This window comes from Syngnathoides biaculeatus, chromosome 3, assembly GCF_019802595.1.
Source record: "Syngnathoides biaculeatus isolate LvHL_M chromosome 3, ASM1980259v1, whole genome shotgun sequence".
Classification (NCBI taxonomy): domain Eukaryota; kingdom Metazoa; phylum Chordata; class Actinopteri; order Syngnathiformes; family Syngnathidae; genus Syngnathoides; species Syngnathoides biaculeatus.
Window position 1 is genome coordinate 15,743,488 of NC_084642.1, and position 23,681 is coordinate 15,767,168.

Consider the following 23,681-nt stretch of genomic DNA (forward strand, 5'->3'; position numbering starts at 1 on the left):
AATGGAGAGTGTGGTCAGGAAGTGAAGAAACGGGTCCAAGCAGGTTGGAACAGCTGGCGAAAGGTGTCTGGTGTGTTATGTGACAGAAGAGTGTCTGCTAGGATGAAGGGCAAAGTTTACAAAACAGTGGTGAGGCCGGCCATGATGTACGGATTAGAGACAGTGGCACTGAAGAAACAACAGGAAGCTGAACTGGAGGTGGCAGAAATGAAGATGTTGAGGTTCTCGCTCGGAGTGACCAGGTTGGATAGGATTAGAAATGAGCTCATTAGAGGGACAGCCAAAGCTGGATGTTTTGGAGACAAGATTCGAGAGAGCAGACTTCGATGGTTTGGACATGTTCAGAGGCGTGAGAGTGAGTATATTGGTAGAAGGATGCTGAGGATGGAGCTCCCAGGCAAAAGAGCGAGAGGAAGACCAAAGAGAAGGTTTATGGATGTGGTGAGGGAAGACATGAGGGCAGTTGGGGTTACAGAGGAAGATGCAGGAGATAGGCTAAGATGGCAAAAGATGACACGCTGTGGCGACCCCTAACGGGACAAGCCGAAAGGAAAAGAAGAAGAAGAAGAATTGTCATCCCAAACATTCCCCAAGCAGATTGAGAAAGAACATTTAAAATCTGTAACACACCCCACACCGCAGAATAATCATGCATGATATTTATTATATTTTAGAAAATCAACGTGGCGCTACGGTGGACAACTGGTTAGCACAATCACCTCGTCTGTGTGGAGTTTGCATGTTGTCCCCGTGCCTGGGTCAGTCTCTTCCCTCTCATTCCAAAATAAAATACAGTACCAATGTGTGAAAAAAGGTTTGAAACACTTGGAAATGTTCAGTTGGTCCAAAAATAAGTTTCTAGGTTATATTTTTCCACACAGAAAGCGCGCAATATTGTGTCATCAGGCACAGGCGCATCTCATTTGGCTTGCGTGGCTGATTCCCTCCTCGTCAAAGTCAACCTTTATGGAAACGGAACACCTTGTCGTATGTAGGGGCGCCTTTTTCCCCCCACCAAGGACAGGTTGGCATCTTTAATACCGCATTTAATTGACTGAGTGAATTTGTTACGCGTTCATTTATCAGGGTCATCTTGTCACCCTCTTCATCTGGCAAGGGAACAATGGTAGTTACTTAAGTGAGTGTTCACACAATGGATGCTGCGAGCTTCACAATGAACCAATCAAAAAATAATGAATGGTGATAAAAATAAATGTATAATGAAGCAACAGAAAATGTAAAAAAAAAAAAAATGGAAAGATTGGCATTATAATAGTGACGATGACAATGATGGAGGTGATTAAAATGATAATGTAGCACTGATGGGAGGGTTAGATGCTCGCAGCATGCTTTGCAGCACTAAGGATGAAAATAGCGTTTAAAGTGCATGTTTTGTGTCAATTACTTTCAGTCATTGATTTAGTTGTTTTATTATTTGCTAGTTATATTTGGTCTGGGGTGATAATTTTAGTTACGAAAGGACACCGTGATGTGCAGGACAGGTAGAATAATGACTTGCCTACATCTGTCATTGTGAGAAAGATAACCTTGTTCTTCTATTTTTGAAATAAAAGTAAAATTGGTCCTCATTGCCTTGGGAGCGCCATAATAAGGACCGTTGTAATTTTGATGTTTTTAACCTATATAAAATAATGTCAAGGGAATACATTTGTTCAAAGCTCAGTCACTCGGTCGTCAACATATTTATTATCTTTACAGTCAGTGTCATAAAATACAGCTCAAAATTCTTACAGGGGAGTTTGTGATGTTAAAACTGCTAACAAATGTAGATGTAGCCTCACTTCACTAACCCCTCCCCTCTCGAGTTTCTTGCACCAGCACGATTTTCAAATTTACAGAGAATGCACATCCAACTTCAACAAAATAGCAGGGCTAGCAATATTAAGCTAGTGTTAGCCCCGTGAGGCAAGACTGCTATGTTGGTGGCATGGCTTATTCGTTGAGAGTATTACTATAAAGCTAAATTTTATTAATTTCAGTTTATTTTGGTGAATGTAAAATCAATAAAAAACAAAAACAGGTGATAAATCTCGAGCAGAAACTTTCTTAATTTCACATCACTTCCGATTCCTCTCATTTGAAACCTCGACCTTTGAACGGCAACTCCTACGTTTAGCCTAGTTCACATTTTTACATTTTCTAGAGGTGAATGTTCCTCCATAGTTTCAGCAAAGTTCTTGAAGGCCAGGGTAAAAGGTCAGCATGATGCTCCAGGGCTGTGCTCGCTACGTGTGTCCCCACGTGAATACTACATCGTTAAGTCAGCCTTCTTTCTCTAATTGATTATTTTCTTGGGTGCTTTTTTTTGCCAGAACCATTTTACTGATCTACTGGTGTTAGGTCAGATTGACTGCCTTAACAAATATGCTTTTTTTAATAATTATTTTCTCTTTGCACACTTCTCTTTAACGTTGAAAACCAAATAGTAAGTTAACTGACAGGACTGGAGCTGTGAGGCTTATAATATTGCCTTTCCTGTGGCTTTTTCAATAGCATACTTGGCTCTGTAGTCCATAATCACACTTTACCCGTTTGCCATTAACTGCACCCTTCTGTGGTGAAAAAAACAAAAACAAAACAGTTTTCTTGAGATGCTCATTGAGCCAAAGTCTTGCTTAGAGTTAGTTTAAAGTCAAGTTTTCTTTTACTTTATGTTGCCATTTTCTTCCTATTGGAGCCATGTGACTGGAGATTCCTCTGTAATCTATAATGTCTTGTAAACGTATCTAATAAAAGGGATTTTCTTTCAAAGATTTACCTTCTGCACAATTCCCCAAAAACAAGGTTATTAATGCTTTACCTCTAATAACAACAGATCAAGCAGAGAATATGTCAAACTCAAATACTGAGAATTGCCGATGCGCTCACAGCCACAGTGTGTACCTGCTGCCGCTTCCTTCGTGGCACACCATCTCACGTTGCTCTGGCAACCACATACCAAATGAAAGTGCTGCCAATTGCAGACATACAACACACACACACACACACATACATTAAATATTTGAAAAATACATAAACCGAAGCAGTCAGTTCTCTATTTACAAAGACCATGTCTGTCGCACTTCACATCATTGTCGAAGGTAGCGTCATTTTATGCACCATAATTCATTCAAGGAGCTACAAACACTGAGCAGCTGGTCTTGGAGAACTAATGGAAGTCACTCACAAGGGGGGATAAGATTACATGTGAAGATGCCCGCAATAAGATACCCTTAACAATGTCGCCATGATTTCCCGTGTGCCTACGTTGTGTCAAAGAATACATGGAAAGAAGGGGAAGCAGCACGAGTGTCTTGTACATGTTCATAACTTGATCAAGGTTTGGATGCGTCTTCTGCTTCTTGCTAAGAGAAATTTGCTGGTGGTGAGACTGAAAAAAAAATGAATTGATGCTAATAATAGCGTCTGTGAATCTGAATGTGGATGAGAGAAAGGGAAGGAAGACAGATAGGCAGGAACAAGACAAAAAGGGGAGGGTGTGAAATAATGAATGAGCACACTTCCTTGTGTTTCTTCAATCCTTTATCCTCCAGCAATGTGTGACACAGCCTTATTTTTGGATATCCACTTTTTACGGGTTTCCAGTCTAAGTCAAACAGCCATTAGTCTGAATTGTACCCTTTTCATTTGAGAGGCCTCTGGAGTCTTCAGACAACATCAGGAGTTCACCTGTTTTTTTTCCCAGAGTGTAAATGTACGCCCAAAATGATTTGCTACAAACCTTTTTTTTTTTTTTTTTTTAAACATGTTCAACATTACGTCGGCCTTTAATAAACTTGAAAAAAAAGTACTGAAACATAAAGTTCCTTATAATTTATGTGGAGAGAAGCTAAATGAGGTTAGACTGGAATCCCCTTGGACCATGATGTTCGCAGATGATATTGTGATCTGCAGTGAAAGCAGGGAGCATGCAGAGGAACAATTGGAAAGCTGGAGGTACTCACTGAAAAGGAGAGGAATGAAGATTAGCCGAAGTAAAATAGAATATATGTGCTTTAATGAGAGGGGCAGACGAGGAAGAGTGAAGCTCCAGGGAGAAGATATAGCGAGGGTGGACGACTTCAAATACTCGGGGTCAACAATACAGAGCAATGGAGAGTGTGGTAAGGAAGTGAAGAAACGGGTCCAAGCGGGCTGGAACAGTTGGCGTAAGGTGTCTGATGTTCTATGTGACAGAAGAGTCTCTGCGAGGATGAAGGGCAAAGTTTATAAAACAGTGGTGAGGCTGGCCATGATGTATGGATTAGAGATGGTGGCACTGAGGAGACAACAGGAAGCAGAACTGGAGATAGCAGAAATGAAGATGCTGATGTTCTCACTTGGTGTGAACAGGCTGGATAGGATTTGAAATGAGCTCATTAGAGGAACAGCCAAAGTCAGATGTTTTGGAGGAAAGTCTAGAGAGCAGATTTTGATGTTTTGGACATGTTCAGAGGCGAGAGAGTGAGTATATTAGTAGAAGGGTGCTCAGGATGGAGCTCCCAGGCAAAAAAGCAAGAGGAAGAACAAAGAAAAGGTTGATGGATGTTGTGAGGGTGGACAGGAGGACAGTGGCTGTAGAGAGGAAGATGCATGAGATAGGCTTAAATGGAAATGGAAATAATGTGGCGACCCCTAACGGGACAAGCTGAAAGAAAAAGAAGAAGCTGAATGATGATGATAAAAAAAAAATACAGACTAGCAAGACTAAATTATCCAATATTTGAAAGATTCTCAGATGAACATCAAAACCCAAACAAACAATACAAATATTTGTTTCTTAAATACTGCTGGGATTCACATTTGGACCACGTGAGGATTAGTTTTTTCCTTTTGTTGCTGCGCCAATATTCATGTTCGTGTCATGTCATTTCAAATAACTTAAGTTTGATGAGCTGCCAAAAGCATATCGCTATACCAGTGACATCCACTTGCTCGAGGTGGAGCTGCACAATGTTTGTTTACAGTGTAAACGTGATTGGAAAGTGAGGCTCTTAAATGTCCTGCCACTTAACTAATAGGTCCAGTGTAGGACCTTGGTATAAAAAATCCAAATACGAAGATGTGATATTACATTAAACTGCCAGTATTTTACCATAAGTAACTACAGAAAATACCTTGAATTCATGGACAGTATTTTTAAACCAAGAATTAGTTGCATTTCTATCCATCCATGGATGTTTGCTTTTTGGTACAGATCAAATGAGATGCAAATGCTAAATTTCTACACCTAGCTGTTGTTCATGTACCTTACGGTATCTTCCTCTTGACCAGACAAAACCAGAATGTCCTGTTTAGTGGGAATAGAGCCTGACTGGACTTCATAAAAGTCTTTGAAACTCAGATTATACGGAGATGCTGCAAAGCTACCATTAATACATATGCTTAATCACCGTCACCAAAGCGTGTCCTTTAAGACCTAAAAACTCCCTAGCACATCAACACGTATCCCGGTTTTTGGAACAGACTCATGAAATATAAATGAATGACGTATTGTTGTAGTTACTGTTGCATGAATTCAACACTGTTGTGGTCTTGCCATACCTCATCACAACTTTCAGTGTAATGGACTACTTTTAATCTCTTATCCATAATAAATATGGTCCAGTCAGGGTTTGGGAATTTTATAGTTTTTGCTAGTAGACCACTATACAGAATAATTGTAAATTCTTTACCAGCGAGCGAGGTGAGGATGTTGTTGCATCCCAATATATACACTACAATGGACTATTACAGTGAAAAAAAACAAGTATTTGGACACCCTGCAATATTGCAAGTTCTCCCACTGAGAAATCATGGAGAGGTCTGAAATTTTAATCGTAGGTGCATGTCCACTGTGACAGAGATAATCTCAAAAGAAAAATCCAGAAATCACAATATAGGATTTTTTAACGATTTATTTGTGTGAACAGCTGCAAATCAGTATTTCAACACCTATCTAACAGCTAGAATTCTGACCCTCAAATACCTGTTACTCCGCCTTTAAAAGTCAACCTCCATTCCATGTATTATCCTGAATCCAATACAGCTGTGTGAGGTCATTAGCTCCATAAAGACACCTGTCCACCCCATACAATCAGTAAGAATCCAACTTGTAACATGGCCAAGACCAAAGAGCTGTCCAAAGACACCAGAGACAGAAATGTACAACTCCACACGGGTGGAAAGGGCTACGGAAAAATTGCCAAGCAGTTTGGTGAAAAAAGGTCCACTGTTGGAGCAATCATTAGAAAATGGGAGAAGCTCAACATGATGGTCAATCTCAATAGGAGTGGAGCCCCATGCAAAATATCCCCTCATGGGGTCTCAAGGATCTTTAGAAAGGTGAGGAATCAGCACAGGACTACACGACAGGACTTGGTCAATGACCTGAAAAGAGCTAGGACCACCGTTTCCAAGGTGACTGTTGGTAATACACTAAGATGTAATGCCTTGAAATCATGCATGGCACAGAAGTTCCCCTGCTTAAACCAGCACATTTTAAGGCCCGTCTTAAGTTTGCTGATGACCATTTCGATGATACAGAGGAGTCATGAGAGAAAGTTTTGTGGTCAGATGAGACGAAAATTGAACTTTTTGGCCATAATTCTAACCAACCGTGTTTGGAGGAAGACATATGATGAGTTCCATGCCAAGAACACCATTCCTTCTGTGAAGTATGGGGGGTGATAGCATCATGATTTAGCTGTATTTTTCTGCACATGGGACAGGACGACTGCACTGCATTAAGGAGAGGATTATTATGAGATTTTGCGGAACAACCTCTTTCCCTTAGTCAGAGCATTGAAGATGGGTCGTAGATGGGTCTTTCAAAATGACAATGACTCAAAGTACACAGCCAGGAAAACAAGGATTGGCTCCGTAAGAAGCATATCAAGGTTCTGGCGTGGCCTAGCCAGTCTCCAGACCTAAACTCAATCGAAAATCTTTGGAGGGAGCTGAAGCTTCGTGTTTCTCAGCAACAGCCCAGAAACCTGATTGATCTAGAGAAGATCTGTGTGGAGGAATGGGCCAACATCCCTCCTGCAGTGTGTGCAAACCTGATGAACAACTACAGGAAACGTTTGACCTTTGTAATTGCAAACAAAGGCTACTGTACCAAATATTAATGTTGGTTTTCTCAGGTGTTCAAATACTTATTTGCAGCTGTATCGCACAAATAAATTTGATTATCTCTCTCACGGTGGACATGCACCTATAATGAAAATTTCCGACCCCTCCATGATTTATAAGTGGGAGAAGTTGCAATATTGCAGAGTCTTCAAAAACGTATTTTCTTCACTGTACACCTATGGAGACTAAAAATGGAATTGTCTCCCGTAACAGTAATTCTTTGAATTTAAATGGCATATGTGCTGCTGTTTTGGTTAGCAACATAGCTCAATTGGGCTTACTAAGTAGTTACTCCCCATTTTTTCCCCTACAGGGAATTAGCGGACTATTATTTCAGGACAGCGTTTGTTAATTTGTGTTGTATTATTTGGATGATGCACCCGCCGACTAATTGGGGCACGGCTTCTAATGGAAGGATGGCCACTATTTCAGGAATTCTGATCGTTCCAGCTGCTGCCTATATGGCTAATGGCACGGAGGAGAACAGCATCAATAAAAATCAATTCTTGCCTCTAGCCACATTTTTATTCCAATTTGCACAAAACAAATTAATGGGTCATTGCTTTGCACCTGCCTCCAGCCATTTGCAAAGTTTTGGATTGAGTTGCTGAACCACCTTCGAGCTTGCCAAATATAACAAAGGGGATGCCTCCCAAATTTTTACAAGAGGTATTTCTAATGAATTGCATCAATAGAATTTATGAATCAAATCCGACTTCTGATGCTTTAAAATAAGTCAATATAAAAACTACCATGTTTATCATTCATGTCGAATACTTTGGATATTCACTGGATGGCAATTGAAGCGAGCCGCTATACTATGTCATTGTATGTCGTTTAAATAATGACTCTTGAGACAAAGAGGGTCCCATGTGAGTCGCTAATTCTCAAAGGGTGGGGTTAGGGGGGCGTCAGACTCGATGACACCCTCACCAGGGACACAGAGCCAACTCCTCCCTCAGGATAGTCGGCATTGTTTAAGCACCACCAGGGCACAAAGGAACTTGTTTCACGATCATAGACTGAGTAACAAGTGGAATATTTGCCTTCTGTTTACAGGCAGGCAGCCAAACATGTTGCACAACCACAGTGAAACAGGTTGAAAATAGTGTTATTACCAGTCATTACGACACATGTACCCCACTTCTTCCCTTAGATCAGGATAGACCCAAATTAGGACAAGAGATATACAAAAATGGAAAGATGGATGGAATGGGACACGTTACAACCAAAACAACAAATAGCAAACTGAATGCAGTCCAGATGTATTGGTTGGTAGAAAGCCTTTTTTGTTCGAGAATAGTCAAATTAATAATGACCTTTGAATGTTCAGTCAATATTAAAGTACCAGTAAGTTAGAAAATAGAGATAAACAATGCAAATGATAAAGGAAAAAGTTGAAATGATCTCCTACGAATTTTCAGATTCCTATTCAAACACCAAGAATTGGTGTGTGTTTTTGCTGGTTAATTTGCACTGACTCTACTCAAGCGCGTATTTAGGCTTGGTCTGTTTATCCAATACAGTATAGTAAACACCCATTACTGCTTGCAACAACCATTTTGGAAGAACCCTTCACCATCAACAACACTGAATAAAGACTTGAGAAAAGGGATCTGCTCTTATGGAAAAAAATAGCATATTGCAGCTTGTCCTCTTGTCTTTGTTCAACATTCAAACATGCAGATATACAAACGGTCGGTTAGCAGTGTTGCGGTACGAGAAGACCTCATGAGGAAGAATTTGCATAAGCAGTATGTATGAATATGCGCCGACTGACCTTCACGAGCGACAGATTTGCAATGACGCTCACCAGACACTTCAGTAGGTACCCCCCGTTGATGAGATACAGTGAACTTTCCAGGAAGACAATGAAGTGAAACCAATGAACTTCAGTAGTTGTCTTCAATTGTTCATGCAGTGTCACGGGGTGTAACGATAAATACACAAAAACAGTCACTTGTCGCTTACATTAACGGTTGAAATTGTTGGATGTAAATCATTTAAAGCCCTACTAAAAATGACGCTGATGACTCACTCTGAAGAAGTCACGCAGCCTCGCTGTGTTTTACAGCGCCGCTCCCGCTGGCCTCGTTTCATTTCCCTCGGATTCTCCCTTCTATTCTAAGGCCCCGGGCTGTGGTGGCAACGAATGGAAGGAGAGGTCCCTTTAGCTCAAGTCAGGGTTGCTTCCATTTTCTCTGACGATATAAAGTTTTTTTTTTCTTAAGATAAGCTCGGAATGACGACTTTTTGAAAGCACAGTTAACCTTGGAAGTATACTTCTGTCTCCAAACAATTTTGAATTCATTTGGTGGTTGCAATATATTCTACATGAAAAAGACACTTTTCCTTTAAGTGTTGTATTAATTTATTTTTACATCACCAAGTGGATGTGCAGTGATAAATAGATTACCAGTTAGATAATGCAGATTTTAGATCAAAGTGACAGCAAAGTTCTCTATTGGTTAGTTCATCTGGCGAACTGTCAAATGCCTCCATGTTTTAATCTCCTGTGCCCCCACACTTGTGTTGGATTTCTCTCCGTACGCCAGTTTTGTCCTACATTCCAAAAACTTGGATTTTACGTTCACTCAACACTCAAACTAAACTGTGAATTTGAGTGTGAATGCTTTTTTGTCCGTACGTGCCCTGCGACTGACTGGAACCTTCCCCAAATCAAACCTTAACGATGATGATTCATTCATTCTATGATGTGTGTGAATTGGTATTTTAACCACGGGAATCACTTTGCGAGTCCTCTCTGTGTTACAGTAGGCAAATATCATCTTCAGATTGATAATTATAAGTTAATTGAAGATTCTAAATTGTCTATAGGTATAAATGTGTCAATGGCTGTGTGTCCCTGCGATTGGCTGGCGACCAGTTCAGGGTGTACCCTGGCTCTTCCCTAGTCAGATGGGAAAGGCTCCAGCACACCTGTGATCCTTGAGATGATAGGTCTACAGAGAAAGGATGGATAGACTTAAGTGCAATAAAAAGTGGAAGGATGGATGAGTACAACTAACACATTCATGATGTTATAATGTATGCAAACAGACACTTTGCAAACACCTGCTGACCTTTTCTTTAAAATGACCTCCATCTGCTTCCTCTTGATAGCAAGGTGACTTGGTGTTTACATCCATGTTAAAAAAAAGTACCATCACAATTCAGAAAAACTCAAAACAGTTCCCTTATACACAAACTATCCAAAAAGATGTACTTGGTTGTGTAGTTTCACAACCAATTATTGGGAAGATAACTTCCTACGTGTTGATGTTTGTGTTGTTCTCCAAACATGTAACAGCATCTTTTTCTTCAATACTGCCGTTCAGCTTCAGCGCCAATTTGATTTCTAGAAAAATAGCCTACCAACCAAACTGCCACACAAGCGACCCTTTACATTTCTCCGTATCGTCAAAACTGATTCACCCATGACGGTTGGGTGTGGATGGGAGAAGAGATCTCAGAGGAAAAGTAACTATAAATGTCCGGTTCCATTTCAGGAAGGATATTGGTTGTAATGCTTTCAAAAACGACTCTTGAGATCACTACCAAACTGTCAAGATTCATACACAAGTTGAACTAACAACCATTGGAAAGTTAAGAAGAAAGCACGGAGCAAAGCAAAAACAGTTTTTTGCTAAACGAGCTCAAGAGTGATCTTTTTGTTGAGTCAGAACTTGCGGATTAATGATAAAAAAACAAAACAAAGATGATATTTTGCTCTCTAGCTTTTTTGTTGTTCTTTTTGTGAAAACCATGCACCGCCTGCAGAATAGTCCTCCTCAATGAAAAAAAGCAACACAGTTTTGCTTTGGCTATTTGTATGCAACAAGCATAAAGTACATATGCAAAGAAATGGTAATTTAAATACCTGCCAATTTTTTTTTTTTTTTTTTTTTTTTTTTTTTTGCAGGCTTAAAGAAGTGTGTAGGATGGCAGGCTTAGTTTGCACCATTCATCAGGCTAAGCACTCGTGGTTCTTTATCAGGATTAAGGCGTGACAGCCAGGGTGCGACGAGCTGGATTCAAACACCTCTATTCAGTTAATGTCGAAGCACTGAGAGCGACAGTAAATGAAAGCAGCCATGTATTAATTCCTTCACATTGTTCGCTATTTAAGCTCTATTTTTGACACCGTGTTGTTTCCAAATATACATAGTCCACAACTGACCTTGTTTTGAATGAGTAGATACCGGTGGTACTTAGTTTGTGGCCGCTTCGACAAATAAGGGTTGAACTTTGTGAACGTCAACCTCAGTTAACACCGTAGTAACTCTTTCATTTGATTACCCTAAATGTTCAAGAAGTATTTTGCGCCCAAATATTTACTGGAATTATGACTAAACTACACATGAGAATCAGCTTTTTCTTTCAAAATAAAATTTGTTCCTCTTTGGAAAATAAATGCAGGTATAAAACGTAGTTAGAAATAACAATTTGTCTTTCAAGTATTTATTTTGATCCCGACGAGGGGATCCCAGAGAAAGGTTTAATTGTTCGAAAATGTTTGAAGTGATTGAGACCTTATGACTCAGCAACGTCAGCCACGGATGGATTTATCTGGAGTTTTCTCTGAAGTCATTCAAGGGCTTTCCATCTTTTTTGAAGGGAGCTGCGAGCCGCTTTTATTTTCTATTACCTTCAATTACTGCAAGGTGTTGGCATTATTGTGTTGGTGAATATTTTTTTTCTCTTGTAAAAGCAAACATTGCAACCTAATACACTTACTTATGAATATGTTTGCACATTTTTTGTCTCTTTGTGTTTGTGTGTTTAAAAAAAAAAATGGTTGCTTGTTTTTCTGGCTGAGTTTTGCAGTTTAGACATAAAGCGTTTTTCTTGTGTTTTAATCTGCATTCCAGAGCACGATAGGCACCGCTTATGCAAAAGCACTGAATACATGAATCTTCACTTCAAAGTCAAATGGTTCCATAATGAGTACGTGCGCGAATTGCCAGCCTTCAAGGGGGTTCCACCAGAGTATTCTCTGTAAGTAATATGCACTGTTTTCCTACACATAGAGTGGTGTGGAAAAAAGGTTTGCCGCCTTCCTGATTTTTTTCATTTTTGGCCATTTTTGTCACACTTGCCCTTCGTCAAACAAATTTAAATCTTAAATAAGTTAAACAAGTAAACACAAAATGCAGTTTTTAAATGAAGGTTTTTATTACGAAGGGAGAAAAATAAATCCACTCTTACATGGCCCTGTCTAAAGAACTGAGTGCCCTCAAAACCTAATGTGTTGGGCTACCCTTAGCAGCACACACTGGCGGGTTTTCAAGTATGAACTTCCTTTTTGAGATCATGCCACAGCCTCTCCAAGCGATTCACATCAGAACTTGAATTAGAGTACTCCAAAGTCTTCATTTTGTTTTTCTTCAACTATTCAGAGGTGGACTTGCTGGTGTGTTCTGGCTCATTATTGTGCAGCAAAACCCCATATAGTTTCAGCTTGAGATCACGAACAGATGGCCGGACATTTTTCTTCAGGATTTTTTGGGTTGACAGCAGAATTCATGGTTCCATTTATCACAGCATGTCTTCTCGGTCCAGAAGCACCAAAACGTCAACAGACCATCACACTAACTCCCCATATTTTACTCTTGGTATTATGTTCTTTTTCTGAAATGCAATGTTACTTCTTTGTGCTTAGCAGTGGTTTACGTCTTGGAATTCTGGTATGCAGGCCATTTTTGCCCAGTCTCTATTTTATGATACTAGAAATGAAAACAGACCCGAACTGAAGCAAGTGATGGCTGCAGTTATTTGGGTGTTGCTCTGGGGTCATACGTGACCTCTTGGGTTAGTTGTTGCTGCACTTTTGGGGTAAGTTTTCTATGACGGCTACTTCTGGGAACGTTCACCATTGTTCTACGTTTTCACCATTTGTCTGTAATGGATCTCATGGTGGTTCTCTGGAATCCCCAAAGTCTTAGAAATTACTTTATAACCTTTTCCAAACTGCTAAATCTCACTTACTTTCTCTCATTTGTTTCTGAATTTCTTTAGTTCTCGGCATGATGCCTCCCTTTTGAGATTCTCTTCATCTGCTCAACTTCATGAGGCAGGCCCTATTTAAGTTATTTCTTGATTTCTTGAAACAGGTGTCGCAGTAGCATGCCTGGCTGTAGCTACAGAAATCGAACTCAGGTATGATAAACAAGTTATGTTTGAACGGGGGGAATCACTTTTGCACACAGGGCCATGTAGGTTTGGATTTTTTTTCTCTCCTAATTTAAAAACTGCATTTTACATTTACTAATTTTATTTTTGATGAATATTACCATTTGTTTGATGACATTTAAGTGTGAAAAATGTGGGGGGAAAAGAAATCAGGAAGGGGCAAACGCTTTTTCATTGTACACACACACTAAATGGACATACAGTATTCTCAAAATGTATAATGTGTGAAATTATCCTGTTGTTGTGAAGTATTGGTGTTAAACAGACTCGCTGAATTCCCTTTTAATCTACCATGCCGGGATTTTACCACCAGTTGAGAGACCAATTAAATACACTGCGTAAAATTAGGCTTCCGTCCAACGTAGATTTTAATGCATTCCGTGATGACGGAGTGGAGGGGAAAGTCAAATAAATAGTTTGTCACACCAGATTTATCAGCACAGTTGGACAACTGTAGCAGACGGAACATTGTCTGCAAGTTAATATTGATGGAGAGGGAAGCATAAATTAAACTGTGACATTGTTCAAGGGGACACACCAAAAATGATAGAGATGCAAATGGAACGATTTGAAAGGAACCCTGGTGGAGTTCTTTGTTTGAAAAAATACAAGATTTGGACTTTTTACATACTTTTATGTTTGTGTGATCCAAATGCTTCTCAGTAAGGTAGTCAGGTCATTAGTCAGTAGGGAGCTGTGTTTATACCAAAAGATAAGAAAAAGACAAAACATTTGTTTGGTCAAAACTGTATACACTTCAATACTTCTGTTTAAATGCCACCATAAACTTCAGCTTTACAGATGCCATGTCTCCTAAAGACATTTACCACAACACATGGTAGTAATACCAATAAAAGACACCTAGTAATGAGTGGATTTGTTGGCGCAGATAAGCACCACTCAAGTCTATTGAAGCATGTCGTTTATTAGAGTCGAGGCGGTTATTTGAGGAAATAGGGTCATCTTGTGAAATAAATAAATCCAGGATCCACGAGAAATGCCTTCTTCACCTGACTTAACTCAAGCACAAGAGTAAATACATTGTAAATGTGGTATTTTCTCTTTTAGGTGGTTTGAGCCATTTGTCATTCAGTGGCTCGATGAGAATGAGGATGTGGCCATGGATTTTCTCAATGGTGCTCTGGAAAGGGACAAGAAAGACGGCGTGAGTAAAAAAAAAAATAAAAAAAAAAAGAAGGATAAGACGGCGTGAGTTAAAAAAAAAAAAAAACGCTAAAAGGGTTCCAGTTAGTTCACAACGTGTTCCTTGCTTCATTTAAATGGGCCAAGAACAGCTGGCTCAGAAAAATCCTCCTTCTCCAGAAGAAAGAGTGTTTCCGATAAAAAGGAATTTCACACAAACAAGGGGCAAGTCTTCGGTTTGCCTTGAGTCGCGCACATGACAAGAATACGAATGGAACGTAATAAAACAAAAACAAACTGATTTCAAGGCAAAAGAAAGGAGCTGGTGGTATGTTAAGGAATGGGAACAATGAATAAATTACTTTGCCTTCTGGTACTCTTTTTTTAAAAGATTGATCTGTGTATATTTAATATAAATACAGTTTTACAAAAAAAAATCCTTGTCAAACCTCCCAAAAACAATAAATAGAACTTTGATTATCTTTAAAAACTCGCAAAAAATACTATATACCAACTTAGTGTCAGGCTCTATTGAAAAAGATTTAAATGTAAATTTCAAATATGAACCTATTCATTTAAAATTAATCGTTTTGTTTTGAACTAATTGCAATTATTGTTTCGAGTTTACATTCAAAGTCAACAAAGTAAAGATACAACCTTCACCATTTTGGACCAACGCTCACTATAGCTCCCCTTTTCATTGTAACCATGGCCACCAAAACCAAAGTGCGCTTCTCAAAAACTACAGTATATATTTTAAAGGCTCAGAATTTTTTGAGCATATCAGAACATAATGTAACACTTTCTAAATTGCAACTTAAATCTTTGGCTTTATGTTAGTTATCAAAGATACCTAAAAAGTGACCTATAACATGGTGATTTTTACTTTTTGAGTCGGACGTTACTGGATCTACCTGAAGCAATACTAGCATACGTTTTTTTTTTTTTGTCATCACAGTTCCAGCAGACGTCCGAACACGCCCTCTTCTCCTGTTCGGTGGTGGATGTGTTCACGCAGCTTAACCAGAGCTTCGAGATCATCAAAAAGCTGGAGTGCCCCAACCCGCAAGCTCTGGCTCATTTCATGTGCCGCTTTGCCAAGGTTCGTTCCTTTTGGGCCATTTGAACTGTTTGGATTTTGAAACCATTTCTCTAATATGAAGTAGAAATAATGTGTTGCCTGGTCAAATTGTGGCGTTGTAAAGCTTTAACTGTACAGGTCGTGTTAAAGTAACACTCATACAACTGTAAAAAAGATATCCACTGTTAATATTAAAACGCGAGAACATTTTCTGTGAAGGCGATTGACATATACCTCCAGCATTAAATTTTGTTTTTTAACTCCTTACGCAAATGTCAAAAGGTAAAAAAGAAAAAACGAATACTACCTTAACTGGGATTTGATTAAGAAACGTTTACTATGATGCATTGAATGTTATTCTTCTTACATCCGATTAATTTCTGTGTATATTTTAATGACTTTTTTGTTTGTGTTTGTTTTGATTGAAAAAGTCAACCTCATATATATTTTGAAAAGATATGGACATTCAGGACTCATATTTCCATGTTTCAGATTCTGTTTCAAATAAGTCCAATTTATACATTAAAAATGATTTTGCTTTCTTTCTTATATAATCTGTAATTATATCATCAGATGTAAGGTATCACAATGTTAAATAAATATGTAATAATAAATTGTAAAAATGTATTTAATCTACAGAACGAGTTCCACTCTGAATAGAGGTGCTGAAAACATTTTTTTTTCCAATGATTTTCAACTCAATTCAAAAAACTTTTTTTTTTTTTTAATGCTTGCTGACTTCAGGTCCTGTCACATTTCTACGGTTTTAAAATGACATCATGGTCAACAACCGTCCGTGTTTTGGAAGGAATGTTGAGAAAAGTGCAGAGAAAAAGCAAAACCAACAACAAAAGATAATCCTTTTTCAAGATTCCAAATGCCTTTGAATATTAGTCCAATTACTCCACCTGAATTTGGAGTCTTTTCCAGTCACGTTCGTGTGTCCCCCCCCAGCCACCCCAACACTTTCTTGATCCTTGCTGAATTGAGGTCGGTCAAAAATTAGGATGGTGTCTTGTACTAAAACTGTATGTTTTGAAATAAATGCTAAAGAGACCTTCCCCCCCCCTTTAAAAGCAAAACATACACCAGAAAAAATAAAGTGAAACAAAAAATGTTGAGGCATACTCACCCCAAACAGCATGTGGTTTGGATAGTCAACTTTATATGTTTCATTGAATAAAATTAGAAATAAAAGCCTTATTATTGCAGCGTGCAGTGATACCGTGTAGAAATATATATTTTTTTCCCAGTCGTTTTGTCCAGTAAAAACTGTCTGTATTGCTCTTTCATCCTATTTGGCCACGCTGCTTTTATTTTTCTGATACATTCCTATGATTCATTAACCGCAACGGCAAAAAATTGTAATTATTACACTGACTCTCCCTCCCTCTTCCCATGCAGACTATCAATAAGGTTCTTCTGCAGTATGCCGCAATCATTTCCAAGGACTTCCCTTTGTATTTGAACAAGGAAAATGTGGTAAGTCCATTCTGTAATATGCAAATACATGATAATTACTTTTTTTTTTTTAAGAAAAATATTTTAAGTCCTTCCAGTGGATAATTTAATAGGAAATGGAAGTGTTCTCAGTTGAGTGCAGAACTGTGGGCCGTGAAGCACCTTAAAGTGTAATTACTCATCTCGCAGCTCAAAGTCATGTATTTTCTTGTCTGTCCGATGCTTAATGTGACAGATGACCAAAGACTCAACTCGGGGGCTCTCGGAATACACTAATTGCCCCCAACGGTTTTTGCAGTGGTCATGAAATATGAAGAACAGGGTTCTAGAGGAAGCAATTGATGTATTTCTCTATGTTAGGACTAAGGAGAAAATACTTATTCTGCTCGACAAATGGATGACAACATCAACAAAAAAATTGTAAAAAGGCTTCTGAGTCATGCAGCAGTGACAGTAATACATCAAATAAAATGCAATCACTATAATGTTTGTTTTCTGTGCATTGTGAAGCGTAGCTTGTAAAAGGAAAGCTGTAATTAGATGACTCAAAGATACTTAGCAGTTTTGTAGTGGCGCGGTAATAAATTTCATAAACAAAAAGACAAGCTTCGCAAACACGGCCCACATAGAGAATCAGTCAACATGCCCTAAGAACAGTGCGTAGGGTACTCAATGAAGATTTAAAGATGTGATTTATAGAGTAGCCACTTTTTCAACTTGGTGCCATAATATTAATGTTCACCAACCGTACACTTTCAAAATTATGCTACAGTGCAGTCATTTGTGTGGGTGTGTTGGGGAAGACGCTTGCAGAGGTACACTGTTGGAAAAGTACAAGCTCAGTTTGACCAGTTCTGGTCCTCCAGCAGAAGGGTAAAAAATAAATTTGTACAAAATGCAATAGGAACAGGGCGTGGTCCATCATAAGCCAAAAGTAAATATCTGTATGAAATACACTTCGAGTGCATACATATAAAACAAGCAAATGACAAACAGGAAAATGGAGGTAAAAACTGGATTGAGGACATTGATACGTCATTGCGCAAAGAAGTTATATATATATATATATATATATATATTATATATATATATATAGGAGCGTCGTTTTAAACTGAGGGTGTCAAAATATGTATTTGTTAGATATCTTGCAAACTGCTGATGAATACAGTTAGATTTTTGGGAGGAGGTGAATAATCGATAATGTCCGACATATTCAGGCAGGAAGGCATTCCTCTCCCAGTAGGATTCTGCTCCTCCACTGACTGACAACGTTGTGTAGATGCCTCACATTATTGTATAGATGATCTGTCAGGAAATCCAAACTGATGGATGTTTCAGAGCCCTTTTTTTTCTTGTCTTGATGTTTTTGCAATGTATTTTCCATTTTATGAGTGAGTTGAAACCTCACATGCTGCTTCCACGCAATGCCTGCTATCATTTATTTTCGCAAGAGGTGAACATTAAATATGTATTGTGTGCTGATGCCCATTTGTTCTCAACGCCTTTTGACAGCCCTGCATTCTTCTGAACAACATTCAACAACTCAGAGTCCAGTTGGAGAAGATGTTCGAGTCAATGGGAGGCAAACAGGTCTGTCTCATTTCAGCCTTTCAACACCTTTAGAATTAAATAGAAGGACAAGCCACACTGGTTGGTTACAATAACCCTGATGCCTTGTAGCGATTCCTTGCCTATTTCAGTGACAATTGAAAAGGCTGGCTATAAGTTAGCAATGGAGGCTTAAACTCCACAGCCTCACGCCGGTGCTCAGCCTGAGAAAAATAAGCGCTAGGTCATGATTATGTAAAGTATAATTTTGCGTGACATTTATTGTAAGTGAAAAGGCATTGACCCTGACAGTGTTGCGTTGTAATCCCTCTCTCAGTTTCCCACATACCAGTCATGTCGACTAACGTGCCTTGTCAGTTTGATAAAATCGGATTTCAGACTCTCCTTTCTACTTGCAACCTTAAACTTTCAACCTAGTCTTTGCTCTTCCCAAATGTGACTACGGCAACCATGCCTGGTTCTGCATCATTGTGGTCAACGTACACCTTTACCAACACAATAGACCCTGGAGAAAATCTGATTTGAGGGTACTCCTCTTCAAAGATGCCTGGTGTCTGAAGTGGGATGGTTAGCCAATTACAAAAAACACTTGGGACAAAGGTGTAATAGACCAGTTCAAATTCTGATGGGGAGGCCATTGTGACAGAGTCAGAGGTGAAGCCCTAGGATAACTGGAATTGGGGGACCTGGGAGGTACAAATACAGATGCAAACTCAAACCTGACTCCCCTACCTGTCACTTATCCCTCCTGTGCCGAAGCATTCCTTCACGATGACTGTGTACGCTATTCGGCCACCAAGTCATGGGTTTTTGGTGTTGCTGTCAGTCTACTGTTTTTCCTTTCTTCCCCCCACCCAATGAGGTTAAGGGCACGTCTCTTAATTCTGTGGAAAATCGGTGTCAGAAATGGGGTGGTAAACAGTGAGATGATTTGGAAGAATATTTGGGACAGGTCACCGAGTGATGGGTGAATCATTGGATTAACTGGAATGGGGTGACTGTTTGGAATGTATATAGACCTGTCTGTCTGATGTGTGTAACACACTATTGTTTCACTGTCGACCTTGGAGATGCAGCCCTGGTGTTTTTTTCTTCCTTCTGATTTAAGTGCATGTTTCTATATGAATTTCTAATCCCTTGTCTCGCCTTGCATTTTCTCTCCTGTGGTAATACCCCCCCATCCCTGATACCCCTCTTCCCAATACCCCTTCCCTTCTTCCCAATCTCCTCTATGTGCTCTCTCTCCAGGAGGAGGGGGTTGTGTCCTTCTGTAAGGTGTGTGTAATAGGACCCGCCAGCAGCCCTTTCCCCCCCATTTTGTGAATGATGTCAAAAGCACGAATGCGACCCCCTCCCCTCGCCGCCCCTCATGCGCTTTTTTTTCCCCACGCCACCACACCCCTCTACTCCAAATCCCTTCCAGCAGCATGTGCCACGGAGCATACGGAATCTGTATTGCCCATCACCCCTCAGGACAGGCTGCTCGAGCTCACCATCACCAGCACTGTAGGGATAGTAGCTCAAAAAACATGCGTTACCATGTTTTAATTTTTAGCCCGCTTCTTGGTCCGCCCACACCCCCTTCCCCCTCTGCCAATCTTCTAACCATTGCTAATTTAGAATTGTGTCATTATAGCTATTTGACCGCCCCACACACACGTCTTTCTTTTGAGTTAGACTGGTTATGGTTTGGATCAGGTTGTCCAGGCTGCAGACACAAATGTTCATGTTACGTTTTCAAGACCATGACAAACATCCACATAGCGACTTTTCTTTTCTTGCAATGGTGGAGTGAGCAACTCGTGAGATGATTCCCTCCAAAGCATTTAGTGCTGGTGTATTAATAAATCATCGAGTCTTTGTTGTTTTTCACTGTTGCCCAACACCCGTGTTTTTCTTAGGGAATGCTATTGGCAACTTCGGCATATTGTTGACAGTTCTCCATTAGGTTTTCCTCTGCGAAGACAACGATTCGTGCAATTACCTCGGGTGCCAAACATAAGTGGCAATATACTTAATTACCAAAAGCATTACTGCGCTATCAATAAACATCACAATACCAGCCTTTATTTATGCTAGACTGACATCACACGTTTGTTTCAGTCTTGATTGCTCCCTGTTTGGTAGGTTGCATCTAATTTTATACAGTTGTTTATCAACCCCTTATTTACTCGTTAACTGCGTTCAGAATGGCTTCTCACAACCGAGTGTTGAAACAGGCAAATGAAAGCAAAGCTGGGCTTCTGTTGATAGGCTCTAAGCCAGAGGAGAATTTATTCACTCCATTGGTGACCGCCACGATCAGATAGTTCAGATTCACAACTTGTTTTGAATTAACTTTATTTACTATAGTATGATAGAAAAATCTGATGTTTCGGATTTGTATAAGGAACTTTGTGGTATCGTGTTTAACAGCTACCTAACCGTTTTCTTAATCACCTTTGGGATTCCCCTAATCTCCCATATACCTTAAAATTATTCAAGAAAACTACAATTTATATTCACTTTGAATATGATTTTTTTTTTTATTTAAAAAAAAAAAAAATCAATAGTTCTTTATCTGAAACTTGACATTTCACAGGATTAAGACTTATTATTGTTCCTTGACAAAGCTGAAAAAGAGCAAGCTACAGAGAAATGACTTGCCGATGATATGGAAAGGTCCGAGACTACCTCTCAAAAGACGGAGCTACGGCCAAGATTGTCATCTTTTCCCGGAGCTTCAGCGACCATTTGCAGTCAGAATTGAATTTTTAGATCCCTAGGTATGACTGCGCTCTTTGCTATTGAACACAGATCTTGTATCTTCCTCACTGGTATTGCCATTCAAGAGGGAGTTCTTATAAAAGGAAGGGAAAAAAAAAAAAAACAATTCCAGAGACTGCTGGACAACAAATTAGGGGTCAGGCAAAACCATTCGCCAGGGCAATGAGACTGATGCTTCTTCTCTGCTATCACTTAAACGGCCTTCACTTAAGCGTAAAGTAAAAAGTCTAGCAGCTTCGCTATTTTCACTGTGACAGAAAAATATCTCATGCTTCAATGTATTGTGTTGAGGTGACAGCAGTATGAACGCGTTTATAAGTGAGCACACCAACACATGAATCAGTGATGCTTGTGCAGATAGAGGCATGTCTACAAAGCAAGCCAACCAAATCATTTCTAGATGACATGCACTGATACAGCACAAAAGTACATTTTTCTTTGTGAGGCAAAATGAAGACAATATCCACACATACCATACTCATACTTCCAGAACTAATGTATAAAAAAGCACAATCACCACATGTTGTATGAAATGTTTTTCATCAGTGTTCTGACATATTTCAAGGATAGAGTATGAATTATTTTTGTAATATAAATAAAACATGATCAAAAGTGATGACTGCCTTTTCTTAATCAATATGAAAGAAACAGCAGGAAGTACCAACAAAAATGATATTGACCATTATTGAGTTTCGAGGTTTTCTCATTGCTTCAACAGACACTGCACTCCAATTAATGTAAAATAAATAAATAAATAAACACCTGACGTCGTGTAGATGCCATTTTTCCCAAAAAATAAACCGTTAGTACTTCGGGAAGGTTGCAGAATTCATTACCACATAAAACACCCTCTACACGTGGAGTCTGGAAAGATGACTTTGACGATGAAGATTATAAAGAAGGTCCTGCTGTAGGAAGGGCCACCTTACCCCTAATAAACGCCTGTGACTCTTTACAGTTGAGTGTTTCTGTCTCTGGTACACTCGTACCGCAATAAAAGATTGTACATTTTTAATTTTCTTTAAAAGCATTTTTAAAAATGAACTGCAATGATTTAAAAGCATACTTTAAAATATCCTACCGTAGTTAGATTCTAGAGAGGACCCCTTGGAATAAACTTTCCAAGTTCAGTTGAAGGCCAAAGACCAACATCTGCTACTCGTGACCCCTGGCCACCCAAGTTGTGGTGCAGCAAATGTATGACTGAAAGGCTGCAGGCGCATCAAATGCGAAATAAAAAAATTATATAATCTGAGAGAGTAATAGTTATTTAATTCTAAACACAATGTATTTTTTTTTCACCCAAACATCCTGGTAGGGGGCCAGTGCTGATAGGTCAAATTCCTCTTCCTCCCAAGCAACTGCACATAAAATCTGTGACCATTCCAGTCAATGTATATCAATGCATCATTCGGTAGCCCCTGCGACAAAGAGGCTCATTGTATTGCATCAAGCCGATTACAATAATGCCCTTGATATAATATGGCTGATGGATCATTTTGTCAATTATGTTGGTCATGGTCTGCAATGACAGTGGCGAATATGGCAGAATAGCGATGCTCCAGAGTACAGACTGCGAAAATCTGTAGATAATTGACAGACACACACATTTTGTTTGTGTGTTTGTTATTTTTAAACCCCCAAATTTTTTGACAGCAGAGATTGGCCGTCTTTTCGCCCCAAAAAGGAAAACAAAGAAATGAGATTTATATTTTTGATCCCCAAATAGTTGAATCAATGAGCACTGAACCACAATTATTCGGGGGTGCACTGTATTAGTAATATTTCTACTTGTCATAAAATGTGTCCAAATAAATACTGCATTCAAATGGAATTTAGGATCGTGGCCAGTTTCTACATTTTGTATTTCTGATCTGGTAATCCATCCATTTTCCGGGTCGCCTGTGCCAGCTACCTTCAGGCGAGATGCGGGGTAAATCCCGAGCTGTTTGCCAGGCAATCACAGGGCACATAAAAATAAACTACCACTCACAGTCACATTCATACCTACAGTCAATTTAGAGTCGTCAATTAACCTGTGATGCATGTTTTTTGGGATGTGGGAGGAAACCAAAGTACCCGGAGAAAACCCCTGCAGGCAAAAAGAGACTAAACACTCCACACAGGGGAGGCTGGTTTTGAACCCAAGTCCTCAGAAGTGTGAGGCGTATGTGCCAACAAGTCTTCAAATATACCAATGTACTGATGTAAATGTACTGATCTGGTAATCAAATTGAAAAAAATAATCTGTTTTATCCATTTATTTGAAGATGAAAAGAACAAATAATCTATGGACAAATGTAAGGTAGTCCGTACATGAATACACAGCCTTTTTCCCCCCCACCCTTGATTACTT

At 39.3% G+C, this 23,681-nt stretch overlaps 1 protein-coding gene across 1 annotated transcript in view; it reads left to right on the plus strand.

Annotated features, from left to right (window-relative positions):
• Positions 1 to 23,681, plus strand: part of LOC133497496 (protein unc-13 homolog C) — a 137,157-nt gene that overhangs the window by 88,584 nt on the left and 24,892 nt on the right. The window contains exons 19-23 of the mRNA XM_061813390.1: positions 11,985 to 12,111; positions 14,374 to 14,470; positions 15,407 to 15,550; positions 16,934 to 17,011; positions 18,503 to 18,580. Coding sequence (XP_061669374.1) covers positions 11,985 to 12,111; positions 14,374 to 14,470; positions 15,407 to 15,550; positions 16,934 to 17,011; positions 18,503 to 18,580 — 524 coding nt within the window. The remainder of the gene's footprint in view (positions 1 to 11,984; positions 12,112 to 14,373; positions 14,471 to 15,406; positions 15,551 to 16,933; positions 17,012 to 18,502; positions 18,581 to 23,681) is intronic.